At 43.9% G+C, this 23,973-nt stretch overlaps 1 protein-coding gene across 1 annotated transcript in view; it reads left to right on the forward strand.

Annotated features, from left to right (window-relative positions):
* Positions 1–23,973, forward strand: part of Wdr19 (WD repeat domain 19) — a 63,092-nt gene that overhangs the window by 24,177 nt on the left and 14,942 nt on the right. Inside the window, exons 8-26 of the mRNA XM_032916233.1 lie at positions 682–794; positions 1,171–1,344; positions 2,169–2,239; positions 2,669–2,841; positions 2,929–3,043; positions 3,842–3,948; positions 4,601–4,723; positions 6,270–6,419; positions 7,194–7,341; positions 7,464–7,668; positions 9,958–10,117; positions 10,294–10,404; positions 12,605–12,714; positions 18,678–18,735; positions 20,166–20,306; positions 20,385–20,467; positions 20,852–20,935; positions 22,048–22,194; positions 22,660–22,784. Of these exons, the coding sequence (XP_032772124.1) occupies positions 682–794; positions 1,171–1,344; positions 2,169–2,239; positions 2,669–2,841; positions 2,929–3,043; positions 3,842–3,948; positions 4,601–4,723; positions 6,270–6,419; positions 7,194–7,341; positions 7,464–7,668; positions 9,958–10,117; positions 10,294–10,404; positions 12,605–12,714; positions 18,678–18,735; positions 20,166–20,306; positions 20,385–20,467; positions 20,852–20,935; positions 22,048–22,194; positions 22,660–22,784 (2,398 nt within the window). The remainder of the gene's footprint in view (positions 1–681; positions 795–1,170; positions 1,345–2,168; positions 2,240–2,668; positions 2,842–2,928; positions 3,044–3,841; positions 3,949–4,600; positions 4,724–6,269; positions 6,420–7,193; positions 7,342–7,463; positions 7,669–9,957; positions 10,118–10,293; positions 10,405–12,604; positions 12,715–18,677; positions 18,736–20,165; positions 20,307–20,384; positions 20,468–20,851; positions 20,936–22,047; positions 22,195–22,659; positions 22,785–23,973) is intronic.

Consider the following 23,973-nt stretch of genomic DNA (forward strand, 5'->3'; position numbering starts at 1 on the left):
ACAGGTACAATTTCCGTGCAGGATCCTAGAGTTCTGATCATTTTCATAATCAACATGAAAATGTGTAAGGAGGTGGTGTTTATTTCCTGAAAGGCTATGTTTTAAATTGATACTGTTGTGCTTGATGACATTTTAGAATCCAGGAAATACAGCAAGGTGTCATCTCTAACGTAAGTTAGGATGCACTTCCCTCCCTGACATTAGGGTGCCCTCTAGTGACAACTGTAGTTTGAACTCCTTTCTCGTGAGAAACACAGGGATCACACAGCCACACTGTAAGTGATGGAGAGTGATGCTGAAATCAGCCGGCTTACCCATAGGAATGCACATCTCACCTGGCTGCCTCACAAGCCAAGCGGCCTCTTAGAGTGAAAGATTCTGTACGCCAAAGTGCAGAAAAATTATGCCCGAGTCACTCTCCTAAACAGCCCAAGATCCGAGGAGAGGCACAGAGGCTTCAAAAGACTGTACTCAAAGAGTACAGTGAAAATTCTAAAGCCAAAGGCCTTGGCCAGACTACATCATTGTTAGTTAGGTTTTATACTAGTGTTAGCAGTTTTAGCACATCCAGCTTTGCTTCGCTGTGTTCGTAATGGGGTTCAGCTGTTGGGACTTGTTTGTTGGTCTTCTCATGAGATGCTGAGTAATTCATTCCGCCCATCTCCTGATCTTTTCTGGTAGATAAGTGCGGTAGTTGGCAAGAAAATGTTGTTTCTCTTTCATCTGAATGAACCCGATAACCCGGTTGATCTGGAGTTTCAGCAAGCCTATGGCAACATCGTCTGCTATAGCTGGTACGTAAAAACCTAATTATAGAGAAAACGTGTTTTTCTCTTGCCTGTTATGTCTAAGTCCATCTATAACCTTGTATTCTGTATATGATAACCTTGTATTCTGTATATGATAACCTTGTATTCTGTATATGATAACCTTGTATTCTGTATATGATAACCTTGTATTCTGTATATGATAACCTTGTATTCTGTATATGATAACCTTGTGTTCTGTATAAGGCGTTTTTCTCATTGCAGTCTGAGTTTATGTGTAGCACCATGTTGTCTGATACATAGTAGGGCCTTGATGAATTCTATTGTATCACGTTTAGGTTTTTGTCATTTTGCCCTCGATAGCGTGTCTCCTTTTTAATCCTTTATCGCTTTGCTGCCATAGGTATGGAGATGGCTACATCATGATTGGTTTTTCCCGTGGAACATTTTTGGCTATTTCTACTCACTTTCCAGAAGTTGGACAAGAGATATTTAAGACTCGTGACCATAAGGATAATCTAACCAGTGTGGCATTGTCACAGACTCTGAACAAAGCTGCCACATGTGGAGATAACTGGTTAGTTAAAGTCACATATTTCTGGGAATGTGGGGGATACTAAAGAGAATCAGCAAAACTTTGCAGTTGATGTGCATGTGACCCACACACTTTCTCGGACTCTTTGAACATGTTTACAATGAGAAAAGCTTTTTTTTTTTTTTTTCCGGAGCTGGGGACCAAACCCAGGGCCTTGTGCTTGCTAGGCAAGCGCTCTACCACTGAGCTAAATCCCCAACCCCGAGAAAAGCTTTTAAGTTCTCTACTTCCTTGTCCATGCTCACATGGTCAGCGCTCACAGTCTCTTGATACCGTATAGTGAAACAGCAAGGCTGTGGAACAAAGGCATCTAAAGGTCATATGCCTCAGAGCAAAAGAATAAAGTGGACTATGCTAGAAAGTCAATCTTGACACTAAATGGGCATTTCAGATTACATGGGGCACACTCCACCTGCCTCTCCCCTATCCAGCTATAAACCAGGACGGGTGTACAGACCGAAGGGCTTTGAAAGCTAAGTAATAACAGTCCAATTAAAGGACAAGACCAGAATTTAGAGTGCCACCAACTCAGCAGGGCATCCTCCATCTGTCTGCCAATCTTTCTTACCAGTACACACAGCAGCCTGCCCTGAAAGTGGGCTCCAGAGCACAGATAGAGGCCGGCGAAGAGGCCATTGACTCCGAGTTGTGGCTGCAGAGAAAAGAACACACAGAGGGATGAACGAGGGGAGGGAGGGTCCAACAGCAGGGCCTGGAGTGGGAGGGCAGGATGTGACTGAAATAATGTATAAGAAAGCCAGAATGAGCCCCGTACAAATCTATGCTCCTTTTTCTTTACTTTTCAGCATAAAAATCCATGATCTGACAGAACTGAGAGACATGTATGCTATAATTAATCTGGATGATGAGAATAAAGGTATTGACCTTGCTGAAGCCAGTTGGTATTCTGTCGTCGTCGTTGGGAAGAATCGTGATAGTTGTGTGCTTTGCATTCTTGTGGAAGGAATTAAAATTAAAACCTTTCCCTGAAGCACCTTAAAATAGTTTCTTTTAGGAATTGGGTTAAATCGTGCTACTGGGCTAAACAGTTGGAAGTACACTTTTGGATCAGAAGCATATACAAACTTTACCCCAATCCCAGTTGTACAAAGCATGTATCCTTTTGTTCGAGCCAAGGGAAATGACTCAGCACCCATATTCTCTTAATAATGGATAGTGAAATGGCAAAATGATTTAGGGGGAAAACATCTAAAGTGTTTATGCCTTTACAAGAATATGTTTATTTGATTATCTGCAGCAGTATATTGTATTTTTGAATGATAATTTATTTTACAAATTGTTTTAGGGCTAGGTACCTTATCCTGGACTGACGATGGTCAGTTGCTGGCACTGTCTACCCAGAGAGGCTCGCTGCATGTCTTCCTGACCAAGTTGCCCATCCTCGGGGACGCCTGTCACACAAGGATTGCATATCTCACCTCCCTCCTTGAGGTCACCGTGGCCAACCTCATTGAAGGAGTATGTAAACTGTATGGTCTGTCCTGTGTTTATAAGTGAAAGCAGCTGTAGCAGTTAGTCCACTACTATTCTAATACTGTGTTGTAGGAACCGCCAATCACAGTTTCCGTGGATGTTGAACCCAACTTTGTCGCAGTAGGGCTCTATCATCTAGCCGTGGGGATGAACAATCGAGCTTGGTTTTATGTCCTTGGTGAAAATGGCAAGTCTAAATCCATGTGTGTTCTTGTATGGAGTTCCATTTCTGTGGCATTTGAAAAGCTCTAGAAGTGATGTCTAAACCTGAGTCCTCCACTTGTCTTCATTCTGACATATTTCTTAACTTTGTTTCCACTCTAAAATCTTTACATGACTTCTAGACAGACTGTGTTCTTTGCTCCTGTAGTAAAGACAGCATGGTATGAGAGTTTCCATTACGGAGGCCCTGGCTTTGAGGTCCCTTTCTGTCTCTGCTAAAGGACTTAGCTACCCTGTGAACTTGACTCTCTGGAAGATAAAGTTACTTTAAAGGGATCAAGAAGCACAGGAGGTGAAATTAAGTGAGTGGCCTCACTCCACACAGTGCCGTTGTTGAGGCATACATAAGCAGAAAGTGCATAACCGACAGTCTCCATTCCTTCTTGGTTTTGTTCTTTGAATAATGCTATTAACATTATTAACATAAGGGGAACTTGGTCTTTCTTTTCCCAACTCTGGATCGGATAAAAAGCCCAGGAAGTGACATCTTAAGTAGGAAACTGTTGACTTCTTGTTACTTAAGCATCATTTGTGTTGCTTGTGATCTTTATTTGTTACTGTTTTGTTCCTCCTGGGCCACTAGGGAACCCAAAGGGTAAACTTATTTGGCAGCTAAAAGAGGCGTTTTCTTTAGAGTGGCTGAAATAAGGTTTAGTTCAGAAGATCCTTGCCGAATATACATTAAACAATCATCTGCAAATGCATAGATGCAGTGCTTTTACCTATAATTTAATGTGTTTAAATGTTTTTGAAATTATGACAGTTGTCAAAAAGTTAAAAGATGTGGAATATCTGGGAACAGTAGCCAGCATCTGCCTTCATTCTGACTATGCTGCTGCACTGTTTGAAGGCAAAATCCAGTTACATTTGGTAAGTATAATCTTCATATCCTGGAAGCCTAATTTGATGTCCCATTCCTAAGTCCCTTGACCAGGAAACAAGAGTGTGCAGACTAGCTAGAACCCTGTGTGGGTAAAAGACGCAGTTGACTTCTTACCACCGTGTCCTGGAAGCCTGTATCCAAAGTGCTACTCACAGCATTCACTGTAATAAAATGGCCTGGGTGGTGATTTGCATCTACATGGAACTGTAGGTGAGCTGTGAGCACCTAAAGAGAACACACTCACTGCTCTAAGTGGCCATGTTGCACATAGGGATCCATCACTGCTCTAACTGGCCATGTTGCACATAGGGAGGGATTCACCAAACTGCCTCTTGAGCTGTTCCAGAGACTGGCCCCTCTGAGGACAGCATTCTAGACCAGGGCATCTATGCACACATCTATTTCTTGACTCTGCATGTGGGAAGGAAATCTGCAGCTGGACAGCAGCTGCATATAAATCTCCCACTAAATAAAGGATGCTCAGAGATGCCTCTGTGGGCCAGCTGTTTTGTGCATAGGCTGGCCTAAGGGAGAGTCTAAGGGAGGAGTTGAACTGGGGAAAGACACTTTCCCTAGCTGTACACCTGATTTACTCAGATAAGTCAATGAACTCCTACATGGGACGTCTTTATGTTTTAGATAGAAAATGAAATGTTGGACGCTCAGGAAGAACGCGAGACCCGGCTCTTTCCAGCAGTGGATGATAAGTGCCGGATTTTATGCCACGCCCTGACTAGTGATTTCCTCATCTATGGAACTGATGTACGTATTAGCTTCTGGAAGGCAGAGCACGGACAAATTCTAATTCTCACTTTACAGTCTCCATCCTCTTCCTGTTTTTCCCTCCTTTTACTGAATCCAGTACAATAAAGTGACTGACCATTTATATACTTCTATAGAGCCTGCAGCGTGAGCACTTGGTGATTTTAAGCAATTTTGATTGTGTAGTGCAAAGGCTGGGCTCGAATCTGACTTGTGGGACTCTGTCAGCTCCGCTATCTGCTAGTCACCACGTAGCTCTTCCAACCGGGCTTTCCTTCGTGTGTGCTAACGTAGTCTCCTTTTCACATTGTTAAGATCATTTGCGAAAGCTTGGGTTTAAATGTAATCTCGGTTTATGGGGGGGTTTGTTTGTTTGCGTTTTTAATATATTTTTAATTTAAATCCTATGTGCATGGGTGCTTTGCCTGCATATTATCTCCATGTATCACATATGTGCTTGGTGGCCTCTGAGGCCAGAAGAGGATGTCAGATCCCCTTGTATTAGAGTTACAGACAGTTGTGTGTCACCTCTGGTATTGGGAATTGAACCGGTCCCCTGGAAGAGCAACCAGTGACCTTAACTGCTGAGCCCCCTCCATCCCGCTGTACCCCAATTTCAGGCTTTGGAGGTTTTTGTTTTGTTTAGTCTTTTCTGCAAGGTGGCCTCTTCCTATGTAGCCCTGGCTGACCTGGAACATTCTGTGTAAACCAAGATGGCATTGAACGCCCAGGGATCCACTTGCCCCTGCCGGTGCTGGAATTTAAAGGCATGCACTACCTAGTTTCTTGTTACTTTTGTCTAGTTTTCATATCAGGTAATACTCACCTCAAAGAACAAGTTAGTCATCTCCAACTCTCTGGAAACATTTTTAGAGTTGTGTAGACACTTTTTCCCTCTGTGTTCTGTAGGTCCCACCAGTGGAGCCTGTCAGGTGGCTCAGTGCTCCCTGAGCAGCTCACTGGTGTGGATGTGGCAGTGTACATGGGTAGAGTCAAGCTCCAGCGGGTGCACACAGCCAAGCCAGATGGGCACACAGCCGGCTACCTGGAGCCTGCGGTCTCACTAGACTCAAGGAGCAGAACCACAGCCAGGCGGTCCAGACTCAGTTAAACAGAAGTGCATGGCTGTGTGCATCCCTGAGAGCAGGCAAGAGTCTGCTTCATGTACACTTGCCAAGGACCTGGACAACCTCTCACAGCCTGCCATGGGGACGGTGTCACAGACTGTGCAGCCCTCCATGTACTTGGTGGTTGTTTAATTGGGTTTAAAGTTTCCCTAGCAAGTAGGAAATCTATAAATGGATTGTGACCACATATTACTAAACACATTACAGTCACTTCTGAATTCCCATTTTATTTCTCCAGAGTCCATACCTTCCAAATATATTAAATGCATTAGCCTCTTCCTTTACCAAGATTATTAATATTTTTCTTTCAAAATTATCTTCTGGATAATTTTTTGTGGAAAGTCAGTATTTTCTTAACCACATTTTACAGCTCCTTGATGAGACCTTGGTTTTTTTCTTTTTGTTTTTGTTTTTTTTAGACTGGCATTATTCAGTATTTCTTCATCGAAGACTGGCAGTTTGTTAATGATTACCGGCATCCTGTTGGTGTGAAAAAGCTATTTCCTGATCCAAATGGAACCAGACTGGTTTTCATTGATGAGAAAAGTGATGGATTTGTTTACTGTCCTGTAAGTCTAGAAAATTTGAAAATGTGGGCTGAGGTATAACTCGGTGCTGACAAAGTTTGTCTAGCAGGCTTCATTCCCTGGCTCAGTCCCCAGTGCTAGGAAACCAAACAAAAACTCAAGGTGCTCAAGTGTTTGATGCAGTAAAGAAAGAATGTGGTTGTCATTTCGTCTGTTTCTGAGACAGGGTCTCTCCACTATGTAGCCCCGGAACTTGCTATATAGACCACTCTGGCCCTGAACTCGTGGTGACCCACCTGCCTCTACCTCAGGGCTGGGATTAAAGGTGTGTGCCCCGATGCCTGTTTAAAAGTTTCTTTTAATGAAGTATTTACCAAGTAAAGTTTTCTCTTCCAGGGAGCTGAGGATTAAAGTCCTTTGCTGTCTTCTTTGTAATTTCCTGTTAGTGAGCAATGTCAGGGGACACGTTGCTGTGGAGACTGTATGTTATTGTTCTGTGTAGCCCAGGCTAGCCTCAGCTGTTCAAGTCTTGACTCAAAAGTAAACAAACTGGAAAGTTGTTCCACACATCGTAGCAGTGTTTTAGTAACTTGGAGCCATCGTGTCTAAACTTACAGTTTTTCTTATAAACTAGTCCAGCTTTATGACAGTCTGGATTTGCCCAGTAGTTATCATTCTGTTTGAGCAGTTGTGGAGGTAATGATGCTGGGTCAGAGACGGGCTGGGAAGCCATGGCTGCTGAGGCCTCAGGCAGCCTCTTAACAGTGGTTCGTAATGTTGGATACTTGAGACAAATTTGTGAGTCCTATCTTGTAGGTTAATGATGCGACCTATGAGATTCCAGACTTCTCGCCAACCATTAAAGGCGTCCTTTGGGAAAACTGGCCGATGGATAAAGGTGTATTTATTGCTTATGATGATGACAAGGTATACACGTATGTGTTTCACAAGGACACCATCCAAGGTATCAATCACTCACTGTACTTTTACTGAGAAATGAGTTTCCATTGTAGTGAAGTTGAAGGCTTTCTGCTGTTTGGGCCAAGCATTAGTCTGCAGTGTTAAGTGGTCTGCTTTCTGATACAGGATCCAAGGTCATTTTGGCTGGTGGCACTAAACTGCCCTTCTCCCACAAGCCTTTGCTGTTATACAATGGAGAGCTGACCTGCCAGACTCAGAGTGGGAAAATCAACTCCATCTACCTCAGCACCCACAGCTTCCTTGACAGCATAAAAGACACGGAGCCTACTGACCTGAGGCAAATGCTGATGCAGACCCTGATGCTCAAGCGGTAGGTAGGAGCGGAAGTGACAGAGCAGCTCTTTGCCTTCATGGCCTAGCCAGCAGATGTGCACAGCTTCGCTCATGGATAATAGATAATGGGTACGAGCGGCAGGAGAGGCAGCTTGGGTTAAGGTGCTTGCTCACAACATGAGGACCTGAGTTTAGTTCCCAGAACCCACACTGGAAAGAAGCTGGGTGTAATGGCGTAAGCACAGCTGGGTTGCTGGGCTCTCTGACCAGTCAGCCCAGCCTGCATAACAAGTGTGGGTCAGTTATAGACTTTGTCCCAAGAGCAAAGAAAGGGTAGATGACATTTGAGAAACAATACCCAAGATTGTCCTCTGGCCTCCGGTACACACTCTACCATACATACATGTACACCTAAGATACACAAACATGTTGACACATACGTATACATATACACATAATAAAGACCATGGATGTGAAAACACATGTAGATTCTAAAGGAAGCACTATTGTCTGATATGGCCTTTATAAATGCTCTACTCTGAGAAAAACTCACAGAGCCACAAATAGCCTGTTACTGGAAAGTTCTAATTAAACAGTGAAGTTTGACTTTTGCCTTGCTTGAGATTCCTTTTTCCTTATTTTTTGTTCCTTCTTATGTAGGGCAACTGGGAGTTTCTTTTGACCGTGTCCTGAGTAACTCCTCAGGGTTCTCTAATTGCTCTTCACGCATGACTCTCCTCACCATTATTATCGTCAGTCTTATCACCCACGTAGACTGGCTGCAGACACGGTCTTCATGACTAGGGCTTCAGCTTAGTATACGGTACTCACCTATTGTGCTCGGGGCCCTGGGATCCATCCCTGGCACAGTTCAAAGCAAAACAGAAAGGTCAGCTGTCCTCAGTAGCCAAGGGTAGTGGTCTGCCCTGCAGTCCCAGCGCTTGAGATAATCTCAAGTTTTAGGCCAGCCTGGCCTATATAGCAAGATCCTGTGTCAGCAGAATAAAACAAATCTATCTTCAGTTTAAACCTGTATTTATAACTTCCTACCAGTCATTAAACTCCTCAGACCTGTCCTGATTAACAACATCATCTTCTAGAGCAGTGCTTCTCAACCTTTCTAATGTTGTCACCCTTTAATACAGTTCCTCATCTTGTAGAGACCCCTAACCATAAATTATCCTTGTTGGTACTTTGTAACTTTATAATTTTGCTATTGTTATGAATTGTAATATAAATATCTGTTTTCTTTTTTATTGTTGTTGGCTTTTTGAGACAGGATTTCTGTGTACAACATCCCTGGCTTTCCAGGAACTTACTTTGTAAGCTAGGCTGGCCTTGAACACAGAGATCCAACTGCCTCTTCCTCTTGAGTGCTGGGAATAAAGGAATATGCATTTCTGATGGTGTTAGGAGACCCCCATGAAAGGGTGGTTTGACCTCCAAAGGGGTTGCAACCAACAACCAATAGGTTGAGAATCGCTGCTTTATAGATTTCTATTTTTCCTCTACCTATTACTGTGTATTTATCTAAACACACACACACACACACACACACACACACACACACACACACACAGGGAGGGGGAGGAGTCATGGGGAAGGAATGGCAACAGAGAACATCTGTGCCTGCACATCTATTTGCTGAACTCTGAAGTGTATACATTGTGTAGGGTTGAGGGTGGGTTTGTTTTGTTGTTTGAGCTACAAATTCACAAACTCACAGAGATCCTCCTGCCTCTGTCTCCTAAGTATTGGGATTAAAGGTATGTGCCACCATGCCCAGCCTTATTATATTTAAGTGAGAACAAAAATAATTTCCAACTCTATGTGGAATTTTAAAAGTTAGAATTAGATGTTAATTGGTGGTGGGAAGGGGCTGATTATAGAGAGTAAATTCTGACTATGAAGAAGGTAAGAAAGGGGGTAGAAGATGTTGCACCAGCCTGGGAACCTGAGCTCACACCCCCACATACATGTGTCTGGGGCTGCCTAGCCAGCCTTATTCCAAAACCATGAGATCCACACTCAGCCTAAGTCCCTGTCTCAGGCGATTAAGGGGCTAGAGCAGGATACTTTATGTCCTCCTCCAGCCTCTGTGGACACACACAGCTGCACATACATACATACACTCCACACATACATCAAGACGGTAAGAAAACAATGCAAAGAAAAACCGTTTGTCTTCCATAACTTGCAAGTGCTAAGTATAGGTTAAGAAATGTTTTGAGATTTCCCTAGCATGTAATGTCTGGTGACATGCTGTCCAAGAGTCCTTAGTAGGCGACAGGCAGAACAGTGGTTCAGTTTGTGCACTCAACCCTAGGTTTCCTGATGCTTGGGATATATGCAAAATGCTAAACGACCGCACTTCGTGGAGTGAGCTGGCCAGAGCCTGTCTACATCACATGGAGGTGGAGTTTGCCATTCGCGTTTCCCGGACGATGGGGGACGTTGGCACCGTGATGTCCTTGGAACAAATAAAGGTATGCAGTAGTTCATGAGTCACTAGATCACAGCATAGATGTGGCTTACTCAGCTTTTTACATTTTGGTCTCAATTCAAACAACTGAATAGGTGGTCTGATAGCTCTTCCTCCTGAGCAAAGCCTTTGAAAGTGAAAGCCTTATATTTCTTCTCACGACACTGCTTTTCCTTGTAGGGAATTGAGGACTACAATCTTTTGGCAGGACATCTCGCCATGTTTACTAATGACTTCAACCTGGCTCAGGACCTGTACCTGGCATCCAACTGCCCGGTGGCAGCCCTGGAGGTATGACAGCAAAGAGAACGGGCAGTCACCCTTCTCTACAGTCAGACTTGGCAGCACCAGGCACCACGTGGCTTCCTCTCCTGACGTGTAGACATTCAGCTTTCAGAGCCCCTGAGTACTCATTAACTTCAAAACCACTTTCATCCTGCATTCAGTGGAGGTATAAAAAAGGCATGGTGTTGTAGCACTGCTAAATAATTCAAAGTCTAAATGTGTCCAAAGAGAAAAGACTGTGTATAACTTACAAACTGTAAAAAGGAAAGTAGATGTCGTTTGTTGATTGTTCATGTTGCCCATGTGCTGTCCCAAGCTCCTGACCTGTATTACCTCATTTAACCCTCTCAACAATCTATCTTATAGACTAATGCCGTTATTTTCTCTATTTCCCACATGAGGACCTTGAAGCACATTGATCTTCTAGTTCCTGCATGGACCTCTCCTCTCTGTGAGGAGCTGACGGCTGCAGATGGGGAACAGAACAGAATGTGGGGCTAAGTTCAGAGTCAGAGGGGAAGGGAGGCCTGCAGACACAGACTAGCAGTTGAAGGGCATAGACTAGCCGGTTCTCAAGAGGCAGACAGGAGGAGTGCTGGAGTTCAAGGTCAGCCTGGCCCAAATAACAAGTTCTAGGTTAGCCAGGGCTACGTAGCAAGACTGGGTGGGGTGGGGGGGGAGGCTGTGAGGCACATCTGGATTCAGATCCCACCTGTTTGTGACCTTGGGCATGTCCTTTGACCTCTCTCAGCTTAGGTCCTTCTTCTTTAAAGTGTGGATAATGATGCCTAACCCTCAGGGTGGTAGGGCAAGAAAATGAGTTTAGAGTACAGTAAATTAGAAGTAATTTATATAACAAGCAGTAGCCAGAAATAAGCAAACAAACCCTGAACTTCTGGTCATCTTTTCTCAAAGAAAATAGATTGCATCTATCTGTTATAATATATTTATATTATAATATATAATAAAACATGATATTAGCTTCATAAAGGCCCTGAGGTGACAGTTCAGAACCAAGGGCTAATGGCACCCTACAGTTCCTTCAGCCTCCCTTAGCGAGACAAGTTACTTAGGAAGAAAGCCCTGCCTCCCGCCTGCTCTCCCTTGCTGGCCGTGCAGCCTTGTGTAAGACCTGGCCTGACTTTGCTTCCATTTCTGGATCTATGAAATGGACACAAGAATATTGCAAAAGATAGTTGTGAAAAATGAAATAAGTTCATGTTCTAGACCAGGACCAGGTAAGAAAATAGCACTTGGAAAGATTAGTTACGAGTTCTCTACAGTTTAAATCAGTGAGGAATGAACTGGACACATTCTTCAGTAGTGACCTGGTATATTGTTTGCCAAATACTTGTAAGACACCACAGGATCCAGAAAGGAAGATGCTTTATATGTTGTGGTTTCTGTTATTCATGTTGCAACATAGCTTCAAATCACCTAAGAAGCCATATCAGGGGCCAGAGAGATGACTCACCTGGTAAGGCGGTGACCACCAAGCCTGGTGACTTGTCTTTGATCCCCAGAACCCACGTGATACAAGGAGAAAACTGACTCTTGTGAGTTGTCCTCTGACCTCCGTACACACAGTAACACACATGTACTTATGCACACAGACATAAATAAATGTGACTTTAATAAATAAAAAAAAAGAAAGAAAGAAAAGAAAGAGAGAAAAAAAGAAAAGGTGCATCAGTTCCAGCCAAGTTAGTAGCTCATGTCTGCAATCCCAGCAAGAAACAGACTCAGGAAGGTTGCCGCAAGTTCAAAGCCAGCCTGGACTATGTGGTCTTTTTCCAGGCCAGTCAGGAACACATAGCAAAATCCTGCCTCACCAATGACAGAAGGAAGGAAATCAATTTCTAAAGTGTTTCCTAGGTTTTTTATTCGTGTCCTTCTATGGTGAAATTTTCAGTTAATCGATTATATTAGCTTTAATTTCTCACTACTGGAAAAAAATACTAAAAAATAAAATGTTTATTAGATTTTGTTTTGAGAGGAGCACAAGCTACCATACTAGCTAAGATTTTTGTCCAGCCTAGAAGACTCTTGTACTGCCTTTCGGACTATATTTTATAGCAGTGTCTTTGTAAATAGAAAGTTTTATTATTTAAGGAAAAAATGTAATTCCTTTTACTAAGCCTGGCTCTCTGCGGTGACTTTAAAAAGCATGCTGCCTTCTGGACCTTAGGGCTTTGTTTTCCAACAGATGAGGCGGGACCTACAGCACTGGGACAGTGCTCTGCAGCTGGCGAAGCGCCTGGCCCCAGACCAGATTCCCTTCATCTCCAAAGAGTATGCCATCCAGCTGGAGTTCACGTAAGTCCTGCCTCTGGAGCTTCTCATCAGTAGCTAATTAATGCACGCTACAGTTCCAAACTGTCAAGGTTTAGAAGGCTCTTCTTCAATAAGGGTGGGAGGGGGTCGTTAGAGTTAATGAGAAAGGAGCTGGGAGTTCTGCATCTTGATCTGAAGGTAACCAGGAAAGATGGGTGTCCTTAGACAGCTAGGAGGAAGCTTTTCTGCAGTGGGTGGAGCCTGAGCATAGGAGGAGGCCTCTTAAGCCCAGCCCCACAGTGACACACTTCCTCCAACAAAGCCACACCTCCTCCAACAAGGCCACACCTCCTCCAAGGCCACACCTCCTCCAACAAGGCCACACCTCCTCCAAGGCCACACCTCCTCCAAGGCACATGTCCTAACAATGCCACTCCCTATGGGACAAGCATATTCAAATCACCACACTAGGTTATTTATCAAGACCAGAAAATTCAGGCTAGAGAGACAGCCCAGTAGTAGTTAAGAGCACTTCTCCAAGGACCCAAGTTTGGTTCCCAGCACCCACACTGGGTGGCTCACAATGGCCTGTAAGTCCAGCTCCAGGGGAATCTCTCACCTCTGGTCTCTGCAGTTATCCACACATATGTGCACATACTCACATGCATAATTTAAAATAAAGTAATCTTTTGAAGAAGAAACTTCTCATAGATGTAGAGATGGGGAAACCCAAGTCAAAGTCACAGCATTTGGTAAGGTTTGTTCTTGAATTTTTACACTATGGAATGCTAAAGAATAGGAGAGAAAGAGAGCATTCCCTTCCACCTTTCAGTCATGGTTCCAGTGATGTAACGTTCCTATCTCCTGAATGCCATCACAGCAGCAGTTAAGTTCCAACATGTGGAGGGCAGGAGCAGCTTCAACACATAACTAAAGCTGTAGAATCTTTTCTTTCATGAATTGAATTGCATATGGGTGAGAACCGAGCAGTGGTGAACGCTGAGGCAGACGCTCTCCTGAGGATAGCAGCCACTGCCTTTGTAGTGCTGCATGACAGCGCGTGGGTCTGAGGAACTAGGACGTTCTCATATTCTTAATTGTGGAGTCATCTCAGCTGCCAATACTTTAATTGACACACTATCTTTTTTCTTTCGGTGCTGCATAAAAGCAGTCTTAGAAGTACTCAATAGTCAGTCTTAAGTTAACGCCCAGCTGTGGTCACTGTCCCCAAAGCGCAGGGCTGCAGAAGGTATAGCCATTTGTTTTCAGAAATAAACTCACACAGGCACTGACAACACTGCAGCTGGATGGGTTTTCTTGATATTTATTAAGCTATATTCCAAATTTTAAAATATTAGAATTTGGAAAAATGCTAGTCTGTCATATTTACTTAAAAAGCATTTTAATATAATTCTGTATTATTTTCATACAATGGATTCATGAAGGATATTATCACACATCATTTATACACACAAACTTTAGTTGTGTAAATTATTATGCCAAAAAAGTACTCTTTTATTTCTAATTAGGATTCCTCCTTTAGTACTTTTCTGCTTGGCTCTGGAGAGATGCTCAGTGGTTAAAAGTACTTGCTGCTTTCCAAAGGACTTGGGTTTGGTTCCCAGCACCAAGTCAGATGGTTCTCAACTGGTCCTGGGCATCAGATGCCCTCAACCAGCCTTCCCAGAAACCTACACACATGTGGCTGTGGCTCACAGGAACAAACGCACGCACGTACGCACACACGAATAAAAATAAATCTTTAACATTTTCTGTTCTTCAGGTAAAAGATTTTGGATATATTTCTTTTTTTTTTTTTTTTTTTTTTTTTTTTTTGGGCTGGGGATTGAACCCAGGACCTTGCACTTCCCTAGGCAAGCGCTCTACCACTGAGCCAAATCCCCCAACCCCTGGATATATTTCTTTTAGTCATTCTTGATTTAAGATTGCCATATTTTTCCCCTAAAAAGTAAATGCATGGGGCCAGAGAGATGGCTCAGTGGTTAGGAACATTTGCTGCTCACGATCAGGACCCAGGTCCAGTTCCCAGCACCCATCTCAGGCAGCTCACACCCACCTATAACTCCAGCTCCAGGGGAATCTGATCATCTGGTTCAGTGGTTCCCTACACATGCCCACACACACACGCACACACACGTGCACACACACACACACACACACACACACGCGCACACACACGTGCCCACACTCACACACACACACGTGCCCACACACAAACACACGCACACACACACGTGCCCATACACACACGCACACACACAAACACACACACACATGCCCATACACATGCCCATACACACACACACACACACATACACACACACACACGCACACACACATGCACACACACACATGCACACACATGCACACACACACAAACACACAAACACACACGCACACACACACACATGCACACGCACGCACATGCACACACACGCACACACACACAAACACACACAAACACACACATGCCCATACACACACACGCACGCACACACACGCACGCATACACACAGTAAACCCAGGGTCTAGGATGTAATTAAGTGGCAAGGTTGATTGTTTAGCATGTGAATTAAAAACAAAAATGTTGTGAGCAATGGTGACGCAGGCCTTTAATCCCAGCACTCAGGAGGTAGAGGCAGGTGGATCTCTGAGTTTGAGGCCAGACTGGTCTACACAGTAAGCTCCAGGACAGACAGGACTACACAGAGAAACCCTGTCTCAGAAAAGGAAGGGAAGGGGAGGGGAGGAGACGGGAGGGGAGAGAAAAGAAAATTTCAAACATAGAGATATCAGAATCTCCGTACACTGCATAAGAAACCAGACACAAACATCCCTGGGAGGTCCTTGGAGCATGCAGAAGACTGACTTTTACGTCTTTATGGCTTTTTTTTGTAGCCAACTCTCCCACTTTACCTGACTTGAGTTAGCTCCGACTGGGTCAGTCAGAAGCTTTACTTTGGCAATGGCACATGACCATGAGACTGTGTACTCTCACCCCTGACCCAACACAGCCAGCCCCTAACAGCTCAAAAGTGTCCCCAGTAGTAACCTGAACGCATGCTCTCCTCAAGCACCCAAGTGGCCTCCACCGCTGATCTCAGTAGCCAGGGCTCTTCCAAGCCCTCGTTGTATTAGCAGGGCGGGTCTGTCAGATCCTGAGAGGCCTAGCTCTGCGGTGGGGCTTACACTAGTGAGCTAGAAATGAAGGCATGGTAAGGGCGGGAGCTAAAAATAGACGCTTCCAAAGTCTTAATTTAAGAGTCTCCTAATTGAGCAGGGCACTGGGCAAGAGACTAACTCTTCTTGTCAGGAGGTGTCCCCAGGTGGGCTGATATAATTGGACCCAAATTAGACATTCCCACTCAGGAAACTTGCTGACTGTGAAGCCCTGGGCTGATGAAGAAAGCCTTCCTTTCCGAAGCCTTTTCATCTGCCAGTAGATTCAGAAACTGAGCGAGCCTCACAGAACCTGAACGTTCCCCGATGCTGATGAAGGGGCTCTGAGCGGATCTTAATGCCATCAGAGCTAATTGACTACAGCAGGGGGGGGGTTGCTCAGAGGAAGACAGCACAAGTAAATGTCTTGTGCAAGTCACTGTACTGAGAAATGCAAATAAATCAGTCTGTCAGACCAGAGCCTCAGAAACATTGTTCGTTTGCAACCCCTTCTTTGCCTGAGACGTTTTTATGCAACCCCAAGTGTATAGGTTTACAAAATCAAATATTTGCTGTTAATTCAGGAAGAAATACACTTTTAAACAGTTCTTTGGTGCTAGAGCTGTGGTTCAGGGAGTGCAGTGCTTGCCCTGTAAACACAAGTACCATGGGAGGTAGGGCATCCCAGCTAGATGGTGGGCCCCAGGCTCAGTGAAAGATCCTATGGCTTTCATGGCTTTGACAATTACTGGGAGTCACCCCTAATCTACTCTTCTAACTGCCAGCCTGGCATTGTCCCCAGCATTGTACCCAGCATATCTCTTGGTCATGTGCTCGACCATGATCGTTCATCTCCCTCATGGCGGCTTCCCTCTCTCCTCACCCCTCCTCCTCCTCCTCCTCCTCCTCCTCCTCCAACACCCACCTACCTCTAATTTCTCCAGTAATTGTCTGTAGCCATTCTTACTTAACCAAGAGTTTTAAATTAAGGAACAAGGTTTGCACAGCAAAAGCTGGTAAACATGAGAACTCACTCGCAGGCCTAGACCTCAGTACAGAATTTAGCATTAGAATGCATAGCAGCAGACCAACCCTCAGCACGATCCTGTTCAGAAACTGGTGGAGGCCTGAGAGAGCCCAGCAGTTCAGAGTGCTTGTTCTTGTGGAGAACCTCGGTGAGGTTCCCACACCCACATGATGCTATAACACAATTCCAGGGGACTCAATGTCCTCTTCTAGCCTCTAGGTGTCGGACACACACACATACATATATGAAGGCTACACTCAGACACATGAAGTAGAAATAATAATGCTTTAGAAAGTAATGTGAAACACAATAGAGACAGATGCCTGACATTAGCCTCCGGTCTCCACATATGTATACAAGGTCATGTGCAATTTTGAAAATCGAATTTTCACAATACAATGAGTGATATACTAATTTGATACTTACATGCTGATGAAATGTGGTAGAAAAATGGTCAATATTGTTTTCCACAGTTCAACCATGGTTAAGCTCTAGTTATGCCTTTATAGTTCTGTAAGAGCAGAAGACCTTATGTATAGTGATATACGGCCGATTCTAACACCCATTAGCTTTGGACCTGAGCCAAGGGGCTTCAGGCAGCCTCATGGCAGGAGGCATGCACAGTGCCATGTGATCAGAGCCAAGGCAGCAGTGACGTCACAGGCCCTGGCATGAATGAGCTCTGCCGGAAACACCTTGGGTTCCTTATGTGTTTGATTTGAATTAATTTTTTACTGCTTTTACTGAACCAAATGCTTGTGTGAGCTCCACACCCAGCTATGGGGCCATGACCCACAGTTGACGAAGCTGGTTGTAGAGTTTCAAGTCTGTGTTATTTTCAGTCTTGGGTACAGCAACCATGTTACTGTTGTGTTCTGGATCCTTGGTGTACTCAAAGACATGTGTTGAAGAGGTGGTCTCCCGACCATCATCAGAGAGGTGGTAGAACTTTTAGGAGCTGGGGCCTAGTAGAAGGAAGTTAAGTCCTTAGAGCATGCCTCGAACACTGTACTGGGTCCCTGGACCTTCCTCCTCCTCTGCTTTGTGGCTACTGTGAGGTGAGCAGCTTGCTCCATGATGTGCTCTTGCCCGATGTGACAGGCAGGGGTGGAGTGAGCATGGATTGAAACCTCTGGAAAGTCCAATCCAACAAAATAAGTTTATTTTCCTCAGCTATTTTGTCAAGCAACTGAACACACTAGCACAATTACGTCATAGGTGATCCTTTAAATCAAATATTTGTATGTGTATGTACACACACACACACACACACACACATACACACACACGTGTGCATGCATCATAGCACATGTGTGAGGCTCAGAGAGCAACTTGCAGGAATCACGTCTTTTTTATATGTCCTGGGAATCAAACTGAGGTCAGGCATGGCAGTGAAAGCCTCAACTGCTGAGCCGTCTCACAGGCCCTACCCAGCCTCTTACAGTGTGCATTCTTACAGATATTGGGCATTTGGAAAAACTAGGTCTCTAGGACTATGTGCTTGTCATTTGTGCCCTTAAGGAAGTAATTAACTAACAGTGACCCATAAAATGCACCACAGAGCTCCTGAAATGCCTGACACATCACCCAGTAAGCACCTTAGGACATAGCACAACCACAGTGTTTGGAAGTAGTGAGATAAAAGCATGCTACCCTTTGGATGGACGCTGGCGTCCGTGTAGAAAAGCATCTTTCCTGAGCCATGTGGTGACAGTATCTTTAAAGTTTGTGCATGTGGCTAAAAGACTTAAGTATGGATTAATTCACGATTAATTCACTGTGCTCTTTTTCCTTCCAGAGGTGATTATGTAAATGCTTTGGCTCATTACGAGAAAGGCATCACCGGGGATAACAAGGTAACCTGGCATAAGTGCAAGATATGCCTAATGGTCCAGGCCTGTGTTTTCCGTTTTGTTTTAAAATCTGCGTCTTGTTTGCATTTAGTTATTCAGAGCGGGGAGCCTAACTGTCCAGTTGATTAACACTTTACAAGAACCTGCATAAATCGCTTTAAACTCACAAAACTAAAGATGGCAATATATTTTATATCTGTTTGCCATTACAGCCTTGATGTAAGCTTCTGACTATGAGTGAAGTAAAATTTTTATTTCACCTCATTTATAAGCCAATATCGTTCAGTGAACAAATCGAGGAGAAAGCCTGGTCCATCGTGAGTTACATCACATGCTCCTGAGACTCTGAGGAGCCGAGTGCACTGGGAAAGGCCATGGGAGGCAGGCACAGCTCTGCACACACGAGAACCAGGTTGATCTTTGCCTGTTGAGTTCTTTTTTAATCCATATCATGTACAGATGTGTCACAGGCTAACTATGATTTCATATGGCTTTTGCTCTTACGAAGGCTCGGTAATCTCCTTGGCTGGAGAGATGGCTCAGTGGTTAAGAGCACGGGCTACTGGGGTTGGGGATTTAGCTCAGTGGTAGAGCACTTGCCTAAGAAGCGCAAGGCCCTGGGTCGGGTCCCCAGCTCCGAAAAAAAGAACCAAAAAAAAAAAAAAAAAAAAAAAAAAAAAAAAAAAAAGAGCACGGCTACTACTCTTCCAAAGGTCTTCAAGCCCTAGTACCTGCATGGTCACTATTGTCCTCAACTCCAAGCACATATGGTACATAGACACATACTAAGCAAAATACTCATACACATAAAGTAACAAAATTTTTATTAAAAAGTCATATATGGGGTTGGGGATTTAGCTCAGTGGTAGAGTGCATGCTTAGCAAGCGCAAGGCCCTGGGTTCGGTCCCCAGCTCCGAAAAAAAGAAAAGAAAAAAAATGTCATATATATGCATGATGTTTGTATATATGTGTATTTGTACATGTATATATGTATATTGGATTACCTAGAGGTTTAAGGTTAACCAGAACTGCTTAGAGAGACCTGCTGTAAACATGGAAGGTTTATAGTTGTCTTTAATGACTTAAACAATTCTCATACATAGTACAGAGACCTTCAATTTAATTAATGATTCCCCTTTTATTTTATTTATGGCATTTATGCTATAATAACCAGTATATTGCTTCTGGATATAACTTTATACCAAGTGGTATAAAGGCATCCTCACAAAGAATCACAAAACTTCTAAGTATAGAAGACCAAAACCTCTGAAAAGAAACAAGAACTTTGTATCAGCTGATTTTTTTAAGTGTTAATTTCGAAACTGTGAGAGTTTCTTAAATGATAAATGAGAGTACGCTGTAGCCATTGGCCGGGGAAGGACGCCGTGTTAAAGTAGGGTAGGATGTGCTAGCGTTTGCCTTGTCGTCACAGGAACATGATGAGGTGTGCCTGGCCGGAGTGGCTCAGATGTCTATAAGAATGGGAGACATCCGCAGAGGGGCAAACCAGGCCCTCAAACACCCCAGCAGGGTCCTGAAGAGAGATTGTGGTGCCATCCTAGAGAATATGAAGGTACTCTCTGTCTTCATAAGTATTCCTGTGCTCAGCTCATAACAAACTCAGTAGCCTAAGTTTCCTTTATCATTGCAGCAATTTTCAGAAGCTGCCCAGCTGTATGAAAAGGGCCAGTATTACGACAGAGCTGCCTCTGTCTACATCCGCTGCAAGAACTGGTAAGGACTGGCCAGGTCTTGTTTCCAAGTCGATTTGGAAAGGGGTTTGTCTGGGCTCTTCCTGCTGCCCATTCTGCTCTCACACTGGTTCTGCCTGCCTTCTCTGTAGTTCTCTGTAGACGAGCTCACATCCATAGTCAAATAAAGTATGGGAAAACAAAACCCTATTCTCATGAAAGAGTTAATGCACTCACCTTTATCTTCCCCACCCACTGGTGGGGGGTGGGGAGGGAGATCAGGAGAAAAGGCAGTTAAATCCAGATTGTGTATAGGAGCCGAGATGTTTGCAAGCTTATAGCCGCACTTGAGGAGAGCTGATAATTGGTCGTGGGCAACTACTCCTGGTTGAAATGGTGTTAATATCATTCTTGACTCTGTTTCTAGGGCAAAGGTTGGTGAGCTTCTACCTCATGTCTCCTCTCCTAAGATCCACTTGCAGTATGCCAAAGCTAAGGAGGCAGACGGAAGGTATGTGCCATTTCCCAGGTCTGTAGAACCCTGAGAGTGCGGCTGGATAGGTTAGCCATGTGCACACAAGTCAAGCAGAGGAAAGACATCTAACAAGGACAGGACTGTAAAGACTTTCTAGCATGGCAGACCTGTTAGTATCCAGATACCGTCTGCTGCCTCCTCTACATGAGGCTAAGTACTGGTTTGGGCACAATATGGCACAAACATGGTAGGAAAGATGCCTTCAGCATACAGAAAGAGCAGAGAATGGATACATGAGTCCCATACCGTCTAAGCCACAGAGCAATACTAAACAACAATGAAGAGGGACTAGCTTAAATGTGCTGAGAATTTCTACAACTTAATGGGTACAAGAAACTAAAAACCAGGACTGGGAAAAGCCTGAGGGCAGAAAGATCCAGGGGAGGAAATGTAGTTATGAACTGTACTCCTGAACACTGAGTTCATCCCTGACAGTGATAAGGGTGTGACACCAGATTTAATGTTTATCTTTGTTTTGAACAAACAACCTTGCTATCAAAGTGCTCTGGTTGTATTTAGCTGATGGAAGTTTAAATTTCTACAGCCCTTGAAAAGTGATTTCAGAAGTGTCTGTCGAAAAGCCTTTATAGCTTAGTAATGCCTTCCACTTTAGGAAAGCAACCTTGGGAACTAGAGATACACCTGAATGTCTTGCTGAAATTGGAAGAGCAGAATTAGTCTGAGCTGAGAAGTCTTGAGCGCCACCTAGAGGTGAACTCAAAACTCAAAGATTCCGTATCTTCATGCCTGTATCGAGAAGCTTTCTGTAATTTCCGATTTCTAAAATAATTCCACACTGCTAGTGTAGTCTTCCCACTTGAAAAACAGAAACACAGTAGAATGTAAACAAATTACATACTTTTACTTCATAGAAGAAAATAAAATTCATTATTGATCCTTTACCCCTCTTTTTTCCAATCCCTAAAAAAGAATGCATTTTAGTAGAAGAGTTCCTGGCATTTGATCCTGAAGGAGAAGTTCAAGAAAATAGCACCTGCTGTGACCACAATACATATGTGTCCCCACGTTTGCTGACCCCCCCAAAAATGACAGCATGAGAGAGCTGACATGAACCCCGTTTCTCACAGGTACAAAGAAGCCGTGGTGGCCTATGAGAATGCAAAGCAATGGAACAGTGTCATCCGCATCTACCTGGACCACCTCAACAACCCCGAAAAGGCCGTCAGCATCGTCAGAGAGACCCAGTCTTTGGACGGAGCCAAGATGGTAGCCAGGTGACAGCACATGTGTTCATTTGGACCTTTTACAAGTGTAAAAGAAAGACCCCCTCTCCCCTCACCAAATGTATAAATTCTGACTGTTATGGTCAGCATATGAGAATATGCCAGTCAGGTATAAATAGATAATGCAGAACTGCAGTTATGAGATAAATTTTTATTTTTACCTGTTTAAAAGCTATGTTTGGTTTTGGTTGTGGTCTTGGTTATATTTCTCATTACTGTGATCAAGTACCTGACAAAAGCAACTTACGGGAGGAAGGGTTTATCTTGGTTCATGGGATCCCAGCTGAGAGATGGATGCTGGCCCCAGCTCACTTCTTCCTTTCACTTAATCTGGGATCCTAACCCATGGACTGGTGCTACTCACATCTGTGTGGGTCTTCACACTTCAGTCCAACTTAGAAACTGCCTCAGACAGACATGACATGAGAGTCAAGCTAACTAAAGTCATCGTCATAGGTTCTTTCTACAGCTTGGTGACTATGGATCCGCCATCCAGTTTCTGGTCCTGTCCAAATGTAACAATGAAGCCTTCACCCTGGCTCAGCAGCACAACAAGATGGAAATCTACGCTGACATCATTGGTAAATGCCATTACTTTCCCTACTTTCTCATAAATGTTCTCACAGGAACCCTGGCTCTTATGGTCTAAAGCTTGGATGGGTGTGCACACTGGCACTCCTGTGTAACTTACACGTGTAGACACAGATACAGAGACATTAATCTGCTGGGTTTCAGGGTCCTTACTATCTAATGGTAAGGGATATTATTACTTTGTCAGCCACCCACACTAAACTCTGTCCCCCTTGAATAATGACCCTTGTCCCCAGCCTCTGGTGATCATTATTTTATTTTGTCTTTATGAATTTGACTATTCCCAGTATCCCATATAAGTAGAGTAATAAAATATTTGCTCTTTTGTGAGTGTATGCCCCTATGAATTAATAAGAGCATGAGAAAAATTATTTCAGACTTCAAGGGAACACATCAGCGGGAAGTCATTAGGTAACTGGACAACATAGAGGCCTGATGAGAAAAGGAAGGACAGACAAAATCAGTGTCAGACCTGGAGGTTGAGGCAGGAGGATGGGCTTGAGGCTAACTTGAGTTCTAAGGCCCAGTAATGGATGGATAGTTGGGTGGATGGATGGATGGATGGATGGATGGATGGATGGATGGATGGATTTTGGATAGATGGATGGATGGATGGATGGATGGATGGATGGATGGATTTTGGATGGATGGATGGATGTTTGGATATTTGGATGGATGGCTGGATAGAACAGCAAGCTGGATTGTGCTTATGTTGGGTATCTAATTTGGCTTCTGGTTGTTCTGAAGCCCTAGGTGGGTCATAGCTAAGGTTACACACTCAGTGGTTGCTTTTGTTTGACAATGTGAGATTCAGAGTCTGAGAATAATAAGTTCTGATGAATAATAAAATATCATAGCCCAAATGTTCACATAAGCCTCATCCTTTCCTCTCATGATTCCTGTTCTGAGTGAAACAGAGGCAGGACAGTATTAATATCTGAAGTAATTATGATGAATATGCTTTGTGATGAAAATAGACAAGGTGGTAGAATTGCTGTTCAATCCTGAAGGGCTTTTAGTCTCCTGAGTTTTTTAAGTTTGGTTGGTTGGTTGGTTGGGTTTCATGTGTGTGTGTGTGTGTGTGTGTGTGTGTACGCTATGATGTGGAAGGGAGAGCACACATGTAACTGTGTTCGGAGGCCAGAGGAGAACCTTGTGGAATTGGTTCTCTCCTTTCAC

Source organism: Rattus rattus, chromosome 11 (genome assembly GCF_011064425.1).
Source record: "Rattus rattus isolate New Zealand chromosome 11, Rrattus_CSIRO_v1, whole genome shotgun sequence".
In the NCBI taxonomy this organism is placed as follows: Eukaryota; Metazoa; Chordata; class Mammalia; order Rodentia; family Muridae; genus Rattus; species Rattus rattus.